Source organism: Zingiber officinale, chromosome 8B (genome assembly GCF_018446385.1).
Source record: "Zingiber officinale cultivar Zhangliang chromosome 8B, Zo_v1.1, whole genome shotgun sequence".
Taxonomy (NCBI): domain Eukaryota; kingdom Viridiplantae; phylum Streptophyta; class Magnoliopsida; order Zingiberales; family Zingiberaceae; genus Zingiber; species Zingiber officinale.
Window position 1 is genome coordinate 31,952,606 of NC_056001.1, and position 21,002 is coordinate 31,973,607.

The 21,002-nt window shown below is 34.0% G+C and overlaps 1 protein-coding gene across 1 annotated transcript; it reads right to left on the reverse strand.

Annotated features, from left to right (window-relative positions):
- Positions 1–940: 940 nt before the first annotated feature.
- On the reverse strand, positions 941–19,937 carry LOC122014740 (ran-binding protein M homolog). Its single transcript, XM_042571135.1, has 10 exons — positions 19,290–19,937; positions 17,563–17,709; positions 17,162–17,248; positions 14,650–14,695; positions 11,690–11,766; positions 6,642–6,801; positions 5,733–5,801; positions 4,720–4,779; positions 1,823–1,909; positions 941–1,361 (listed from the first exon to the last, which is right to left on the reverse strand). The coding sequence occupies exons 1-10, from the start codon at positions 19,652–19,654 to the stop codon at positions 1,077–1,079; spliced, it is 1,383 nt and encodes a 460-aa protein (XP_042427069.1). The 5' UTR covers positions 19,655–19,937; the 3' UTR covers positions 941–1,076.
- Positions 19,938–21,002: the final 1,065 nt, after the last annotated feature.

Genomic DNA, 21,002 nt, shown 5'->3' on the forward strand with positions numbered 1-21,002 from the left:
ATATTTCCTTATATAAATTTCTAATATATTAATATATCCCCTCAACATATTACACTACTCAATAAATACTTAAATTAATTTTATTAAAAACCAAACACTATAATCTAATTGGGAAACCTGAACTCAAGAGGTAAAATCTAAAAAACAAAATAGCTTTGATACTATAACCCAAAACATGAATCTTAAATAGCTTTGATAATATAACCCAAAGTCTAAACCCTAGAAGTAAAATCTAAAAAAAAAAAAAAACTTTGAAACTATAACCCAAAGACTGAACCCTAAAAATAAAATTTAAAAAATTATTTTAATTCAAAAATTAAAAACAAATAATTAAAAAACAAATAATTATTTATTTTAATATTTTAAATTAAAAAATTAATTAAAAAAATTAAAAACAAATTAAAAAAAAAACTAAAACCAGTTGAATCCTGCGCGCGCAGTCGCGCACTGTGCGAGAGCGCAGGATATCAAATATATATATATATTTTAATAAAATTTAAAATTGAATTATATTAAGTTATTTTATTTCACATTAAAATTAATATATTTTAAAATTGACAACACCTTGAATGAAAAATTCTATAAATACTTTGAAGCAACAATATTAGAAAATATATTTTTTTCAATATTTTAGATAAAATTAAATGTAATATCTATTTTTATCAATTTAATATCTAATATAAAAAATTAAATTAATTTTATATGACAGAACCTTACTAAGTCCAATTAATCAATTATATTATACATGATCGACGACCTGACTTCTTATTCTGTCAACCAAGTAAATCAAAAAGTAATCATAGCGGTTAGCTTCTTAAGTTTGTCAACAAAAAAACAAAAAAACAAAAACAAAAAAAAATTGTCTTACAGTCTGGTTAAAATTCAAACCGTGGATTTAACTTAAAATAAATATAGATAACATTTTCTACGCTTTACCAAATTAGGAAGAGTTCCAACACAAGTTTTCATCATAGCTACCAGATATTGTACTTATTTACAATGTAATGTACATTGAATGAAATACAACTATGTATTCTTTTTCCTAGAGAATTGGCCAGATATTGTAACAGTGTGCCCTAACAGCGCTTGGATTTTCCAGCACTTTGTAGTTCAAAGTGAAGATAAAATGCCTCCCCTTGACCCTCCATCGCCGCCCTTCTCTCTAGACTGCACAGCGTGAGTTGTTTCAGGAGCTTCTCCAGGCATGAGTACATGCACCTGTTTGGATCCTTCAAGGCAGGGTTTGTGGATAAAACTGCAGCGTTTACTGCATCAGCTACGAACTCGCGCTGTGGCACATCAAGTAGATATCCAAGGCTTGATGCTGCTGGAACTTTATAGGCCAGCAATCCAACAATGTCCTGCCAGGACATGAAAAGAGACGTCGATGGCACACGCGTTAATGATATGAACTTTTGGAGTTAAAATGAAGCAGCAAATACCAAACACTGATTGTACAATCAGAAAATTTTATTGCTCAGCCTTTGTTTGTGTAAATATTATATCTTTTCACTATGGTCATATCTTAGTGTGTGTGTGTTTTAGTTTGAGGATCGTTAAGAGCATTAGATTAATAGGATATTAAATAGTGAGTTTAGTCCACATGGTTGCATCCAGGTTTATATATAGTCTCTTCTATGAGACTGCAAGAGATTATTTCCTTTCATCAAACTTAATAACTTAAATATCATTCTTGACTTTGTCAAACTCTGATTCATGATAAAGATAAATGTACAAATGGCATATATATATATGACCGAAACTATCAAAAGAATTATCAAATGAAAGGAACATCAACCTTTTAAAATTATGAGTAAGATACCTCAAGCAGATCAGCATAACTCTTTACTTCATAGAACTTGGTTATCGCAGAGCTACCATAACTTACTGCATCTTCTGACTGCCCTACCTACAAAGCAAACAAGCATATGTTAGTATCTCTACCAGCAAGGTAACTTCACATTTTTTGTTTGTGAACTATCTTTTTTCTACATACAAAGATGCCCAATCACCCAATGTAATGGTCAAGGTAATAGTATGGAATTAGGAAAGGGTCTAATCCGGTTTGACTAAAAAACTGAACCAAACTAAACCAAAATTATCAGTTGGTTTGGTTTTTATTGAAAATATTTAATTCAGTTTGAGAAACACCATCAAAAATTTTGATTTGACTTATTTCCTTAATTCAAACAAAACAACCAAAAGTTAAAGATATAATATTTTAAATTAGAATTTTAGTATTTGTCTAAAATTCAAAATTCAGTAATATGTCAATTTAAAGTTATAATTATGATATTTGGTTCAATATGATACTGTGTCAGGTAGAATCATACTGAAGAGGTTTGATTTAGTTTGTTCCAGTTTCTAAAAGAATTTGATTCATGTACTATGTGAAAAAAAAAAAACAGTAGTACGAGTTACCTGAGTAGGGTATGATTTGGCTCGAGCGAAATGAACATCCAGATGAGACACATTTATCAAAGAGTTTTAATTTTACCAAAAAATGCATATTCCACAGAAAATATACGAAACATAGTCCTGCACTTGCCCAAACACTCCTAAAACTTTTAAAAACACACTAAAAGCGAGAATAAGCTCCTGAGAGTATCATGAATGTAATGAGATCTCATGTTGTCATTCTCTGACCACAAGAAAAAAAAACACTATTTGAGGTACCATCAAAGTGTTTGTGTTTTTTATCCAAATTAAGAAGCATATAATTGAATTTTTGGAAGCACTGTGAATACAACAGTGGTCTCATAGTCATTTTTGACCAGTAGAATGTCATCAAGTTGAGCTTCTACTGGTCAAAATCAAGAAAAATTCGCTTAGATTCCTCAAAATACCACTAATGTAATACTGATGTCTTAGTATCATTTAAACTACCAGAAGACCATTGAAAAAAATATATTAATGGTGTTTCAGTCCTGAACATCAAAAAGTAAGGGCTTGAATAGATTCCTGGGAGCACAAGCACCGTAAATAGAATGATGTTCTTATATCGTTATTTTGATCATTTAAAGTTCATCAAAGAGTTTTTGAAAAATCACCACCATCAAGCTTGATGGCCTTCCTGTCCAAGAACTTTGCACATGATACACTGGTGGCCTTTCAGTTGTCAAAATGACAATATAATGTCACTATTACGTTCAAGGTGTTCCTACAAATCCATTCATCTATTTCTTGATTTTGATTACTAAAAGGCGATGGAGTGTTTTACCAAATTCACCTTGATGGTTTTTTATGATCAAAATGACAATATGAGAATACTATGACAATCACAATGCTCCCCAAAATAAACTAATATCCCAAATTTTGAACATTAGAACTTCTAATTAACACAATAACAGACCATTATCATATTCACAGTGCTCCCACAGGAATCAATTCATTTCCTTCTTGATTTTGATGACTAGAAGTTCATCAAAGTGTTTTCCAAAAGCACCTCCAAGGATCAAAATAACAATACAAGGTTCCCGTTGTTTTCACATTGATCATATGAATTCATTCATGTCGGTATATCTTGATTCAAACCATTGAAATGCTTCCAAGATTGTTTTGAAAAAAAACACGTGGTGACCTTTCAACAATTAAAGTGACAATGTGTCCACCATTATGCTCCCAAGAATCAAGTCAAATAACAAAGTATAGTGATCCTATTGACCAATACCCAACTTTAGATAAGCCTATACATAACATAATAATTTTTTTAAAAACAATTATTTTCTCCAACTTCTTTCAGTCTCTCTCCCCTTCCACAACAGGTAAGGTAGGTTTCAAAGTCACCGTGCAAAAGTTTAAAAAAGTATACAACCTAGCCAAAAAAAAAACATATTCAAAATATGACATCGACTATAGATTAACATTCTCTTCAATAATATAAAAACCAATTTAATGTATGCATGATAAAGAGGATAACCATAAAACTTTGTGGCATCTATATAACCTTATCAAAGCACTATGAATGAATAACTAAAAGTTGTAAATTCATGCTTAAGATTGTTTACCCAATGTAGAATATTCTTTAAGTCATTTTAGATTGCTTTCATGAAGCATCTTCTGCAGTGTTAATGGAAGCTACTAAGAAAATGCTTTAATTCTACTAGTCAATGTTTTTATACATCAGTTGACTATTATTAACAGCATGTTGAAAAAAAATGCTTATATTGATATTAACATGATAAGTAAAGAACATTTTTCATAAATACATTTTAAACCCCTTAATCCCAATGAACCCTACTACATAAGCATAAGAAAGTAAGAGGGAGCCTTTCAAAAATTGACTTCTGGATAATAGTGGCAATGGAAAATATTATGAATAAATCATCATACTACAATATTTGATGTTATATATAAGTATTATAAACAGTAATAACTGAAAGTATGTTGAATAAAAAATATTATATGTACTAATAGTGAGAAACACGATAATCCAAATACAATTGGAAAAAACAAAAACAGGCTTAATTATAGAAGATATCTTGAACAAAAAATAAGATCAACCTATGTTAGTAATTATATTGATTAGCTAAATACTAAATCAATACAACATATGAAGTAAAATATAAGAATAATATTGACTAGAAAGCCAATATGATTTTTCTTAAGAATTATCTAATGGAATAACCCCGGTATCTGAAAAAACATCAATGCTGACAGATTCTACAAAAAAATCTGGAACAAAACAGAACTATAGTAGAATATCCAGAATGAACTTACCTTAATATACTCAATGAACCTTTGAGAGCAAAGTAGAAAACAGATAACGGACAACTCATCCTGCCAAAAACAAGCTGGTAAATTTCATTTGCAAACTTATACTCAAATTACAGAGCTGCTAAATTCTACATCAACTAAATATGAGAAAGCTCCAATAAATAAACTCAAGATGATAAATCATGAACACAAAAAGTGGTAATTTGAATGAGCACCTAAGTAGATATCCAAATATGAACTTATAGCATAACAGAGTGTCTAATTATCATCACTTACTCCTTTATGAGGAATGTGGAATCCTGTAAAATAATGATTTTGCACCCTCCAAACTGTTTGTGCCAGCATACCAAGGATTAGCACAACTGTTTTAACCATTACTTTTAAACACTTATCCAAACTGGCTGATCCAACAAGTCTCCCAACCAGAGTAACTTTAGACTTGCAAATTGATTAAAGTGAATATTTAAACAGAAAAAAACCTGAATCCCACAACTATTTTCAGAAGCTTCATGCGAGCTTATTCCCCATCAGATTATAATTTTTTAATCTTCCTAATGAATCTCTTTACAGATGGTTTTATTGTAAGTAGTTGTCTCTCCACAGTTTTTTTTTTCTCGATCTCATTCATGTGTAAATAACCTATTAGGTTTGGTGTGAATGGATGACCAGTGGCTACAAGGAGGGAATAGCCTAAATCCCACAAATATAAATTTCAATTTCTCTTGAACATGCAAGGTCAAATAAAGTTGTTAGCTCATGCATCATGCTAACATGTGGATTTTGTCATGTTGACGAAAAAATAATAATAAATGAAAGTAACTCTAACACAAGTATTTTGCGTGGTTTGAACCTAGGTACTATTCCACCACCAACTGATTCGTAAGCTAAATCACTCCTGAGATTGATTGAGTAATTCCTTTTCAAGAGGTAGAAGACAAAGAATGTATCTTCTTTATAATTATAAACAATGAATCAAAGAAAGAAGATCGATGATATCAGAACTATCAATAGCATACCTGCACAACCTGAGGATACCATTCTTGAAGTTTTTGAAATGCAGAATCAATATTTCCATTCATGATTAGCTTCACAACCAAAATTATTGATTAGATAGAGAAACATAGATACACACTGCTCAAAAGAAATAAGAGCTTATCATTCAGTGCTCATTAGTTCTTTCTTGCAAAGAAACAAATCATTAATTCAGTGTTCTGTTTCATCCGTCATGAAAACTAAAAATAGCCAGCGCTTTAAAGGTAAAATATGGTGCCACAGCTTCTCAGAATAAAAAAAATCCAAATTAGGTCTTAATTGATGGCCTAATATATATTTGGTAGGGATTACATCATTTGGAAGGTTTTGTCCGTTCCCCCTTAATGAGTTTTACTACAAGACTACTTGTATAGAAAAATTCAAGGCACATAAACCTTGCTGGCTTCATCACTAAAACTTCTGTAGTATCATGTTTAAGAGATCAACATGGCAGACACTGTTAAAAGTTTACAGTGCAAAGAAGCAGAAATGACGGTGAGAATGCAGTAAACATGAATTGGTAGAGTTGATTAATAATGTCAGCGACATGGGAATAGAATAAAACCTTCATGAGAGTAGATTGATCCAAAGGATTTAAATATTGGTCATATGAAAATAACATTCATAGTTCAAGCCAGCATTGTATTGAGAATCAATATCACAAAAAAAGAAAAGAAAAAAAATGCAATCAGACATTACCAGAATACTCGAATATGGTGCTTCGCAGAAAAGGTAAATAACAATATCGTTTACCAATTTGAGCAATACTCTGAACCATGAAGTGGTAAATCATCCTAATATCACTCTATAGCAAGGAAACTAACAAGAAATAAAAACCATATATAATAAATAAAACCATAGAATATAATATTTTCCTATTACAAAGCAACTACCTGACGTAGTATATTTCTACGATTAAGTGCATAGATATCTTGATCACTAAAGCCATTCTCTGTGCTTGAGGACACTGAAGAATAGGTACTTTCACTTGCAAGGTCAAATGACTTCAATGTATCTTGGTAACCATAGTGTAACAAATAGGAACGAACAATCCTGACAAAGATCTCAATATTAGAATTGTGCTTGACGACACAGCTCAGTGTAAAAAGTAAGGGGTATAATATCCATATTGCATAAAGGAAAATTGAAGTTTTAAAATCTTTGGGGTATAAATCTACTACATATTTCAATAGCTAAATATTAGAAAATTATTTCAGAAGATGAACAATAAACCTATACAACAACAACAACAACAATCCACTAGGTGGGGTCGGCTATATGGATCATTTTACACCATTGAACTCTATCTCCTACTATATCATCTATACTTAAATAAATTTTATCTTGTTTTATTGTTACTAATCATGTCTTTTTTGGTCTTCCTCTTCCTAAGTGGAGCATTTATTGGTCATCTAAATATATGTCTGTACCATCTTAAATGTGTCTCTCGAAGTTTTCCCTCAATATATGCAACTTTGATGTTCTCGCTAATGTTCTCATTTCTTATTCTGTCCAACCTCGTATGTCCACACATGCACCTTAACATCTTTATCTCTGCAATACTCATCTCCTGCTCATATGCTTGAGTCATAGCCCAACATCTAGCTCTATATAACATAGCAGGTCTAATTGCGGTTTTATAGAACTTTATTTTAAGTTTTAGAGGTACTTTACATTCATATAAAACACCCGACGCTCTCCTCCATTTCAACCATCTTGCTTGTATTCTACGTAAGACATCTCTCTCAATCCCTTCATCGTTTTGCAAAAATAATCCTAAATATTAAAGCTCTCGATTTCGGACAAATCATCATCTCATATCTTAACAATTGTCTCATTAGGTCTAATATTACTAAACTTAAATTCCATATATTCTATCTTTATTCTATTAAACCTAAAACTTTTCCCTAGTGTTTCCCGCAAATATTCTAGTTTAGCATTTACTCCTAAACGTGTTTCATCTACCACAACAATATCATATGCAAACAATATGCACCACGGTACTGTATCTTAAATGTGTGTAGTCAGTTTGTCCATAATTAGTATAAAAAGATAGGAATTTAGAACAAATCTTTGATCTAACCCTATTTTTATTGGAAATGCTTCAGTTACTTCGCCTGAAGTCTTTACTCTAGTATTACATCCTCATACATATCCTTAATTAGTTCAATATATATTACGCTAACACCTCTCTTTTCTAGAATCGTCCATATAGACTCTATCATAAGCTTTTTCTAAGTCAATGAATATCATATGTAGATCTTGTTTTTGCTCCTGATATTTTTTAACTAGTTGTCTAAGAAGATGTATAACTTTTATTGTTGACATTCCACACATGAACCCAAATTGATTTTCGATCACTTTAGTTTCCTTCCTTAATCTTTTTTCTATTACTTTTTCCCAAAGTTTCATGGTATGACTCATTAGTTTAATATTCCTATAGTTTGCACAATTTTGTACGTCTCCCTTATTCTTATATATGGGAACTAGAGTACTTACCCTCCATTGATCAAATATTTTTTTCATTTTCAAAATCATGTTAAATAATTTTATAAGTTATTCAATACCTTGTTTCCCTAAGCACTTCCATATCTCTATCAGAATATCATCTGATCCAACGGTTTTTCCATTGTGCATTCCATTTAAAACTTGTTCTAAAAGTTTGAATTTTATGATAAAAATATAAATTTCTATACTCAATTGGCCTACTTAAACTATCTAAATTAAGTTAGTCACTTAAACCTTCATTAAAAAGGTGATGAAAAAACCTCTTCCATTGCTCTTTTATTTCTCTATTATTACTAGTACTTTATTACATTCATCCTTAATACATTTTATTTGGATAAGATCTCTTGTCTTCTCTTCTCTCACTTTAGTTATTCTATAAATGTTTCTTTCCCTTTTTTTATCTAATTTTGATATAATCGTTCAAAAGTTTCATTCTTTACTTCTAACACTACTTTTTTAGCCTCTTTGTTGGCTATTGTATATTGTTTAAATTTTCCTCGTTCTTACAAATATATAATTCCTTATAAGCTATTTATTTTTCCTTTACTTTCTCTTGTATTTTCTCATTCCACCACCAAGATTCCTTATTTAGTGGTGTATGTCCCTTTGACTCACCGAGTACACTCTTAGCTACTATTTTCAATTTTGATACATCTTATCCTATGTAGTATTAGAGTCACCATATATTTCACCAAATACTTGTACTCCTATATTTTCCTTAAATATATTTTGCTCCCCATCCTTTAATTTCCACCACTTAATTCTGGGAGTCATATATATTTTCTTTCTATTGATATTATGCTTGAGGCGTATATTCAACACTGCTAACGTATGTTGGGTAGTTAAGCTTTCTCTAAGGATGCCCTTGCAAGCTTTATAAATCTTTCTATCCTTCTTCCTAACCATAAGAAAGTCAATTTGCGATTTATTATTCCCACTTTTGAACGTGACTAAGTGTTCTTTTCTTTTCTTAAAAAAATATATTAGCTAATATAAGGTCATACGCTATCACAAAATCCAATATAGTTTTCCCTTCATTTCTCGTTCCAAACCCAAAACCCTCATGTACCCTATCATATTCCTTATTTTTCACTTTGACATGCCCATTTAAATCATCTTCTATTAAAATTATTTCATTTGGCGAAATAGTTTGTAATACTTCATTTAAATCGTCCCAAAACCTTGATTTGGTAGCTTCATCTAATCCTACTTATGATGCATATACACTAATTATGTTCATAGTTTCTTTCGTCACTATTATCTTAAGGGCTATAATTTGATCCCCTTTTCTAACTACTCCTACAACTTCATCCTTTAACGAACTATTTACAACAATATCCACTCCATTTCTTGCTTTATTCTTTCCTGTGTACCATAACTTAAAACCTGAGTTCTCTATTATCTTTACCTTCTCGTCTACCCATTTTGTCTCTTGTACATATAAAATACTAATTCTTCTCCTAATCATTGTATCTACTACCTCCATTGATTTACCAGTAAGGGTTCCTATGCTCCATGTTCTAAATATTAGACGATTAGTTTTCCTATCATATTTGTTATTATCCAACCTATGGTGTGAGAACTCTTACCTATTTAACACTACACCCAAGTTCTCACAGTGATGTAGTGGTCCTTGTCGATACATTACAGTCGGATCCTGCAACGCGAAACTCTTGCATATTTAGCATTACACCCGAGTTCTAAAGATGCAGCGGTCCTTGCCGAGACGTTACAATCGAACCTGCAACACGTTCCGTCTGGGGAACAACCTAGCATTAGCACAATAGTTTAATGGATCTATTCATTGAACATTTGTCATGGTTTTAACGTTGGCTGATAACCTAACGCAAATATCCTCCTTTATCCGAGCTCGGGACCGACCATGACTAGTTTGTCATGGGCGAAGTTATGAACAATGAACCTATGAGCTATGTTAATCAAACTACACAGGAAAGGATACAGGGGTACTGCACATCATTTTCTTTAAGATTGTACGCATCGGTATCAAGTGTTTGGCACTGATACAAATAGTCAACTCTCAATTATGGAAACTATGTGTTTAGAACTTAAATAAGCATGGAATAAATTGCCAGCAATATGATTTCACTTGGCTTTCTTGAAAGCCAGATCAGAAAACCTAAGACATTCCTAAAGGACATATGAAACACTGAGTTTAAACATTACTTATACATGAGTTCATCAGGTTCATGTTGCCAGAGTGGAGTATGGAGTTACATCTGATGCTATCATCGTGAATGTATCAGAAGAGGCATGGCAAAGAATCTGAAGTAGTCAAATGTGTTTACCATGCCAAGGTTAAATGTTTATACAGACTTGTACTATGATCGCTAAATCAAGGTAATCACAATGAAGCCTTGGAATCGTTGGATGGCACTAACTATTTTCAGTTAAACAAGTATGAAAGCTATTGGACAAAACACCTTTTGTCAGGCTGCATCTTAGGCAGTTTAGCTCCCATCAGTGACCATTCAAATCCTCCTACAACTTCAACTACAGATTAGCAATGTCAAATTTCAAAAAACAAGAACCCCATGACACTTCAGAAGCATATTGAACATTTGATTGTTGTACTAGTAGAATCATTCTTAAAAGGAACCAAAGAGGGTGAAGCTGGTTGCTCCATTGAGACTTCAAAGGGCTTTGTGTTAAATGAAACTCCTTGTGCAAGGTAAGGTACTCCATTTTAACACTCAGACTCTGCTTCCAGGAGCTGGTGAACTCAAATCCCCATTCAAAACATGTTATCAAATCTTTCCATAGTCTATGACAGGTAAGCAGATAGTGCATGTGGAAGAACTTCCAAAAAAGTTGTGCTTGTGATTGATTGTACCCAGAATGAACTTCAAATTATAAATAGAAGTTGTGATTTCATTCAGCCTTGGAACATTATCTAGCCTAATTTCCTTTTTGGTAGGTTTGCATATGTTAGCTATTGCTCTATGCTGAAATGGACATTAAATTTTACAAAAAAGAATAAAATCGAGAGACCATTTGTTTACATACATCCCATTCAGAAACCACATAAAAGATTATAAAATATCTGAATGGAGCAGCGAAGAAGGTTGTTGATGATGCCACACATTTAACAAATCAGATATCAGATTGGTGCTACAATGATAAATTTAAACAGATGAACAAATATATTCACAACCACAGAACAAGGACATCTATGCAGAAATAAAAGGAAAGAAGTAAAATAAATAGTAGAATGATTATTAAATGAATTCTTAAGGAGAATCAGAATTGCAGAGACAACTCTGGGGTTCTAAGATATAGAAGATATTTCAAAGACTACAATGACTAACACAAAGTTCACCGGCAAAAGTTTTTCACAATTGAAAGTAAATGTATCTCCTAATTACCTGTGCAAGCAACTACTTATCAGAAATGATTTCCTGTTACACTAACATACCAGTGGCTAATATTTGGTTGTAAGGAATGCTTTTCAATCACTGTCTGCTGTTTTAATCTCTCTTCCATTATATAGCCCTGTCCAGGAAAAAAACAACCTTAAGAAGATTAAGTCATAACAAAATGAAAGAATGAAGATGATCATTGCTAAAACAAGACAGGACTCCAATATAAACTACTGCAGTCATAAGAAATTTTGGAAGACAAGTTGCAGAATAAATTACTACATGTAACCTCACATATGCCCTAAAAGATCTCTAAACAAGCTGACTTAGTCATCTTATAATTGAATTCAGAGACTGGGTAGTATCAAACACAACCCAAATTGGCGTTGGCCCTCTATTGCCCTTAGCCAAACCCGGACCTAATCATAGGGTCCAAAATTAATAATAAAATGATATAAGATATTATAAAAATAAAAATATGAAATGTGAAAATATAAATATTTAAATACTAGTTGAAAATGACAAGACTGATTTATTTGATGTTCAAATTATCTCAAGGATAGAATTATAATTTTTCTATAAAAGAATAACTTAGTGGTTGCGCTCAGCCCCCATGTCATGTCGGATGAGAAATTTGGTCAAGAATGGCTCATGAGCCCAGCAAGCAAAACAACTCAGGCATGGCAAAACCCACGGCCCAATGAGCATGACCGAACTTTGTGTTGGGCTGACATATTGAGGCATGGTACAAGGTTCATGCCTGGCTTAGTTGACACACCTAACTGTATCTTCTCCATGATCGCCCCTAGAATCTTCTCCATGTGAAGGTGAATCCTAGTCGCAGGATCCTCTTCCAAGTGGCGTTCCAATAGGCAAATTCTCCAGGCAACATGATTCTTATTGTTAGCGTCTCCAAGCAATGGCTTGTCCAATTGACATGATTCCACTTTCCTTTGTCAGCAGAGCACTTGCTTCTCTGTGGTCTGATTCTTGTTCTTCGCAATAGAGTTTTGAACTCCTCACAAATCTTGAGCACCACCTATTATCAAGATCTCTTCAATAGACCATGCCGATCTGCTCTCCAAGCATCAGCCCAATCAATAGCGAAGCTTCATCAACTCACAAATCTGGCATCTCTGCTCTACCTGCTCAACTTTGTCATCCTAAGGATCTGCTAGATCTGCCCTATCTTCTTCTCCACACAATCACCTTCTTCCTGGTTCTTCCTGGATAAATTCACAAAGCAGATTATTTCCAGCATCCTCTGGCAACTTCAGTTCTGTTTTAATATTTTCTGTGCTGACAATCTGGTGATTCATTCACTCCTGTTCTGTTCTGCAGTAGAACTCTTTTAGTTCTATTTAAGACTAGATTTAGTGTGTGTTTCCTATGAAGGAAGGAAAGGTGGACAGAAATAAGGAGAAGAATGTTGGAGCAATCCCAATGGTTCGTGGGACCATGTGTTTTGGTGTTTGGGCAAAGGGTTTAAGTTAGGTTTACCCTTGTTATTTGATATGTGTACTTGAGTTGTGCAGGACTGCAGGTGACACATGTGACTCAGGTTGACAGCTTCGGGTCCGGTGAAGGATGGAGCATCCGAGGGACCATGGACAAGGCAGCAAGGACAATGGCCGAGGGAAGCGACTTCGAGGCATACGCGAAGGATGGCATTGGAGACAAGCCGTGGGCTTGGATGCATCAGAGGGACGAGAGCCAAAGAAAGTAGGCTTGAAGGCAAGAGGTCAAGGCTGCAAAGAAGAGTCAAATGAGTCGTGAGGGTACGAGTGCATGAGAGATTGTACTCGGAGTAAAATCCTAGTTTTAGGGTTTTACTGTAGCGGCACTGTAGCAGTTGCTGTAGCCTACTATAGCAGTCGACTGGTGTATGGACCAGTCGACTGATGCACTGTAGCAGATAACCGTTGAGAGAGCCGTTGGGCTGGCATCAGTCGACTGGTGCAAGGACTAGTCGACTGGTAACGGGCAAATCAGGTTCTGATTTATTCCAAGCTCTATAAGAAGGAGCTTGTTATGGCCGGCCAAGGCGACGAAATTAGACTTGGTTAAAGCCTAATTAGTAGTCACCAAAGTGCTCAAGGTCTCTTGTGTCCAAGTGTTCTTGGTTGGTGTTGTGGTGAGGTTTCTCCACCCACAAGGAGTTGCTTGAGTAGCCGGAGTTTGCCGGGGGCTAATCCACCGAAGGATCGGGATCGTCCACCTTACGGATAGCCGCGGAGTAGGAGCATCATCTCCGAACCACGTTACATCGATGTGCATTGGTTTGCTTGTTCTTTTCTTTGTCATTAACTTTTGTATTCGTTATTAGTATTTGTATTTCCGCTTGCGCACTAACGAATACGTAGGAAGCGAGTATTTGGGGGTGCCGTCCATTCAACCCCCCTTCTAGCCGGCCACCGATCCCCCTACAAAGAAGAATTTCTTTAATTGCACTTTCCCTCCATTTCCTTGTTTCCTTTGGTGGAAATAGAGGGGCGGAAGGAAATGACAAGGAAAATCTTTCCCTAGTTTTCTGAAATTTGGCTTCTGTCTTATTTGGGCAGTGTGCAATGGAGCTCAAAAATCTAACTATAACAAATTCAAAATTGTTTTTTAAATATACTTTTGATTTATGTTTTTTTAATCTTTTTAACAAATAAAATTTTAAGTTTTCCTCCCTCCTCCTTCCAACAAAACTCTTCTTCTTTCCTCTTTTCTGCAAAAGGTCATACGCTGACCCGGGCGGCCCCACACGTTCAACCTCATAGCCATCTGTAGAGAGGTAAACCAGGAAACTGAGCAGGTCACCACATAAGAAGGTATTTCCTCTCTAAGGATACCAAAACTAGGAAATATTTCCTAATCCAGTTTTTTACCCTATCTTCTTCTTTAGTTGTTTCCTTCCTTGTAGGAAGCAAGACGAAACAACAGACAACTTCAACAAGTTTTCATATAATAAACGGCCTCTATGATTAAACATTAGATTTAGCAAAAACTACAGAGAAATGTTTGCTTGTACCTCGATGTCAAAATAGAATGGTGTCCTCCCCAAGTTCACAGTTACCCTGCACGATGCAGGTAATACAATAGAAAAATTAAAAAAAAATTGGAATACATTACTCTGCAAGTTAAGAAAAAGAACCAGATATCAGACTAAAATAAGATGATGACAAGTCATACAAAATAAAGTTAGAAAGGAATATTTCCTAAAGTTAAGGATAGTTATCACCAAATATTTTTTTGGATTAATACAAAATAATCAGTTATAGAAGCATCATATGAGAAGTCAAACATTTTTTTAGGCAAAACACCTAAACAGTTTTGGAAAGGTTGGCTATTACATATCATTTCCTTCGTCCTTCATTATGGATCAGTAATCTCAGTTCAGCCCAAGTAAACTCCTGCAGGTGCAAGTAATCCCTCTTCTCCTGCTCATGCATGGGACTAGAAGATTTCGGAAACCAAGATCTAAAAGATCATTGCAATATAATTTCATAAAAGATGCTTCCCTAGATAGAATTTGGCCAATCTGTTCAATATGTGGCAAAAATCTTGGCTTTTAGAATTTTTGAAAAAGAGAATCCTATACACAAACCAAAAGTACTATGGATCTTTAAGTATTTCCTTTTCTTGTTCATATTCCTGAAGCTTATTCACACTGTAAAAGTACAACCCATATATGTCCAATTTTTAAGTGGTCCAGACAGATGTATGCCATGTTACTATTACCCAATCTAATTCATACTGGAAAAAAGAGAAATCCCATATACATTCATGTTCTAAAAGTAGTCAGGATCACCACATATGGGGTCACCTATGCATGAGACCACATTGATACAACATTTACAAATGTTGTCGTCGTCTTAAGTAGATGGGATCAGGCAATCTATGCAGAATATATGTTAACACCAAATAACCAAAATTGGGGTTGATCCAGACAAGTTTTGATTGAACCAAATCAAATAAAAGCCACATTCTTACTTGCACTGGTCCCGTCTTAAACAATGACTTTTATGATGCTTTTTTACTCCGAGAAGGATTAGTTCCTGTGATTATGAAACAATTATATAAACTATTTGTCTCGGTTTGATAAAATGTTAATATAAACACTTCTTTTGTACAAGTACACAGTTCTAATTTTTAAAAAAGAGATCCAAGTGGTCTTAATCGATGTTAGTATTCCCTGAATTTTATTTATAGCAGAAAAGGTGATCTCCCAATATATCAATGTTCTAAAAGGTAATATATCCAGCCACCTATCAATATGAAGCAGGGGACTGCAACACATATAACAAATCCAAGCTGTATTTAACTAGGTTTAAAATCATGAGCCATGCCAAAATTTCAATCTTTGACCCGACGATACAATTTTAGTACCATATCGTGCTGTGTTAGTATGATTTAAAAATTAATTAAATTAAATTATTAATAATCTGATGATTAATTTTCCTTAGTATAAGTTATAACTTTTAATTTTATCTTTATTTAATTAATCGTTTGCTTAATAAATAAATTAGATTCCTAATACACATTTGTTCTTCTATATATATTTGTTGATGAATTTGATCACCTCAAGCCTCAAAGTTAAAAATGCTTGCAACTAATTAAGTTTTAACCATAATACATAATAAATATTAATTAATGGTAATAATTAAATTATATAATTTTTATCAAACCAATACCTATGTTTTTGGAATGTCCATACCAAACACCAATACCAATATTGACGGCCATGCTTCCATGAATTTTATTAGTTAATTAGGGACTTTAGATTGCTTATCTCACTATTACCAAACTAGACTCTCCTTTACCCTCTGCTTGGAGGTGCGGAAGGGAAGGATGGTCTATTTACCTATTGTAAACTAATGAGCGGACAGATTAATAAATGCATCCACGGATAATTTTTTTGGGGTATTTTTTCATCTGCCCGAATCAAGCGGAATGAAACTTCCTTCCCGTCCTCGTCAAGCTAGATAGTGATGTAGCACAATGGACGAACAAAACACCCTCACCAAAAGGGGTAAACTCTCACACAAAGAAGACAAGTGAAAATTCAATTAATTCAAAATGATTAAACTACACAACTCTAGACTCCTTTTATAGCTTTGACTCAACAATAAATATGGATATAAATATGCTAAATAAGGAAAAAATTATAATTTAGTAGGGATTATAATGAATTCCCTATTTATAGAAATACTAGTTACCAAATAACAAATAAATCAAATCTCCCACTTTATTCTTCAATTTGTTTCCTTTTATTGCTGAAGTGCTAATTTGGAATTATCTTCAGTTTCTTTTCCTTCAAGTGTTGCCTATTATGATGATTTATTTCCTTCTTTGCATAAATAGAGGATTGAACAATATGCTACATGCCTATGAAGGAAATTATAGAACATTCATTAGTCCAGGGGTTTCACATGAATGTATGTGGATTAGGTATGTAGCTAGGAAAACCTAGTGACAGAAAAGAAGCAATGAATATCAGCAATTTTCATGTTTTAAATTGAAAGCACAAATGTACAGCATACTCTTCATTCTTGCTGTGAACAGCTATTGTTGGATAAAGGGGTCCTTTTATATTCTTTGCAACTGTTCCAATAAGCTTTGCATTCTTCCTGCACAAGAAGAAAGTTGTCGTCATAGCCAAGCCACTAATCCTCAAGAAGGCAGATGACAAATTGACATAATAGATGAAAAATTAGTTGGATAAATTATAATAAAAAAGATCAGAGAAAAAATGGCTCTGGCATGCCAAAGTATCTCTACTGCTATTAACAAAAAATTATTAAAGGCCATATGTATTCAAACAATGCATGAAAATCAACGAAATATTAATGAAATCATAGCTGAAAGAGGAATTTGCAAATTGAGAAATTATGTATTGGATAATGAAATGAATTTCCATGTTCTATACAACTTGTCGACTCACGTGAAGAAGAACTCGTGTGTTGCATAATTAATGCCAGCACCGACAATATCATTTGTCGTAAATGTTGGCCCAAAAGATTCTCCTTTTCCTTGTCCATGGTAGAGATATCCATCATCCCCATGGTAACCACAACTATTGGCTTCCCAGCTGCAGATGAAGTAATAGTTTATGAGAATCCAAAATGCACAATGGATATCACAAAAAGACTTATTTTCAGCAATACTAAACAAGCAAGGATTTCAACGAAATCACCCAAAAAGAAGTAAAAGTTCATTATGCCATAATAGGAAAAAAGAATAGGAGGTCATATAAAACACAGATGAAAATCAATAAGAATATGGTTGCAACTTGAACCTGTAGCAGACTGGTTATTATAAGAATTTTATGGATTACATATTCGTATTTGACACCTCGACCAGAATTTTAGCTATCTTCTTTGAATTTTCTCTCACACACTCTTTCACAAATTGACTTCCTTACTGGTGACTAAGAAGTAGATTAGTAAACAAGGCAACAAATTAAGGGAAAGTTGTCAAATCTATTAAATAAATGTAGGTTTTCCATGAGATATGGCCAAAACATTTAGAAAACAAGATGAACCAAAGGGCAACGTGTAGCTGTCATAAGATTAACTTTTTAGCCTTTTATACAATAGTCACACTCAGTATCTGATCCAAATGATAATAGTGGATGTTTCATTGCTTGCATCAGCAAAATAGTGTTCTCAACACCTATCAGGACATGTAGATGCATCTAGAACATTTGGGGGTCCTTTATTGAATGCAATATTTTTCTCATAATTTATTAAAACACTCAACATAAATCAGTTTGGTATATTTCTGGCTTTAAGATTAAAGAAGTCACTTTATATTATCAAGTTTCAATTTGCAAGACAAAGATGCTTGTTCATAGTCAACTCAATATTAAGGCTCATATAAAAATATAAAATTGAATAAAGATTATGGCATCCTAAATTGTGATTTTTTTTCTACACAAAAATTCAAGTTTATTTTGGTAACACTCTTATCAATTAGCACAAAAATCATTTACAAAGAATGTACACTGAGAAAACTTATCTTGAATATGACTAGTAAATTAATCTAGTACTAACGCTAAAAAAGATTGAGACTTAGATCAGAAATTTAATGTAAACTAGCAGCCATAAGCATTCATTACACTCTCAGTAACTCAACAAAAATAAAAATGTTATCTAACATGTCCTTTCTTTCATAAATATAATTATACATTATTTTCATTCTTTACAGTTTAGCAACGGTAACTGCCTGTGGATTTTTTCACAAGTCTTTTGTTCAGTATCAAAAACAATCATGGGCCCTGAGTCTATTGATTTTTCAGAGTTCTCTTACAAACACACTGAATGCAACTGAGGGGTGATGACTCTATAAGGTCTTGACCAGACGACTACAAAAAAAATCCTACGTGTTGGTTCTTTAATGTGATTCAAATCGTCATAAAATCTCTAGAATTGTTGACCATATTGCACTACCAGAAAGGTTTTCAACTGACATCTATAAAGTTTATTTGAAAAGGCCAAACAAGGAAGTTGGATAAGGTTCCAAATTCTATAATTGCTTTGTCATCTCGATAATAATTTGACTCGTTATGGAATTGTCAGAGTTTGAAGCTGCGTGATCCAGAAGATCTTAAAGATAAACTATCAGTGGTCAAATTAAACATAACAACAGTCGATAAAGTTAAGTTGATACCCAGGCTGCCGCCGCATCTTGAAGTGCTGCATAGTGAAGCCAATCGCGACCTGCCCCTTCTGCCCCGCATTCTTCACCGTCATCTCGAAATAGTAAGCCAACCTCCTCGTCGGCGCCGGACAGTCAGCCTGCACGACGCCAACGTCATGCCCGTGCTGTGGGATCTCGTTGTAGAGGACCGACATCTTGTCGGTGGATACAATGTGGAACAGGCCAGAGCTGTTGATCGTGTTCAAATGCGATGGCATCGGCTCCGCCGAATCCATCTCCTCGACCATCTTCCCCCACTCGTCGCTCGATCGCCAGCGAGACGCCAACCGGGAGAGATCAATGGGGTTGTTCATCGGTTCTTGATCGATCAACATCAGCAATTGTCCAACAAATCAATGATTTAATGCTTCCGATCAAATTTTCCGGGAAATACAGCAGCACAAACACGCGGCCACACCCGAATGCACAACCCTAGGGCCGATCGGGTGTTTGTCGATTGCTTTCCGGAGGCCTAGATGGATCGCCGGCGTTCGCCCTCTCGAAGTGGAAACCCTAATCTCGACGAGAGAGAGAGAGAGAGGGGCGGAGAAGGACGAACCAAGGCGGAGTGTGGAGCAGTAGACGTTGACGAAGGAGCCGTTCGCCACTAATAAATCGTTTGTTTGTTTAGTGACGGGAATGCCCTTATGCGTCCGGAGACGATGATTTTAACAACAACAAAAAAGCAATTTGTCGCTACAATTTATCGATTTTTTTTTTTGCAAAATAAATTTTGCTCTTTTAATTTAAGAGATGGATTATCTATTATAAAATAATAGCCGAATGAATTTAGAAAAATATCAATTAGATGTGAGATATTAAGAGGTTGTTCTAAGTGGAAATCGACTAAGTGATCTCGAACAAATTCAATCAATTGAAAAAGTATTTTCTATCAACTAGATAGTTAATCGACAAAGGAGTTGATTTATAAAATTTTGCTCAAAAACTAAAAGTCAATTAAATTCCCAAAGAGCTACGAGTCAACTGACCGGTCGTCTAGTTGAAATAGAACAATTGTTGTAGAGTTTGAAAATAAGACCATCCAATGGATCCTATCCACTTGAGTCAACTAAATGGTGTTAAGGGTACTCAAACAGATTTTAGTCAATTGGATATACATTGAGTCGATTGGGTAAAAATAGTTTTTGGAATTCCTATCGATTGGAATAGATTTCAATCGATTAGAGAAGTTCAAATAATATTTGTTGGAGCCTTGTTTCCATAAGATTTGATGGATGAATAATGGTAATTTCTTGAGGTACACTAAACCTTATCATAATTTTAAAAGGTATTAAAAATATATAATTGAATTTTTTTAATGATTTCCCTTGAAATTATATTTAGGACTGTTTAAACGCACTAGATGGCACCTACATTCCAATTAGAGTGCTCACTTTAAATACGACTCGATATAAAAATCGAAAAGGAGATATTGTCTTAGGCATATGCACACCTGATGCTTAATTCGTGTGTGTGTCTTCTTTAGCCGTGATGGTTTACTAATAGATAATACAGTCGATCGGAGATGCCATGAATAGGTGTTACGGGATAAAAGGGTTTGTAAGTTGCACTCGTTTGATTTAAGCCATACTCTATCAGTCAAAGTAGTTCTCAATATATCTCAGTGACTCAGTCCATGCATCAAAACTAGGTTTGGGTCCGGCCAACCATCAAAACTAGGTG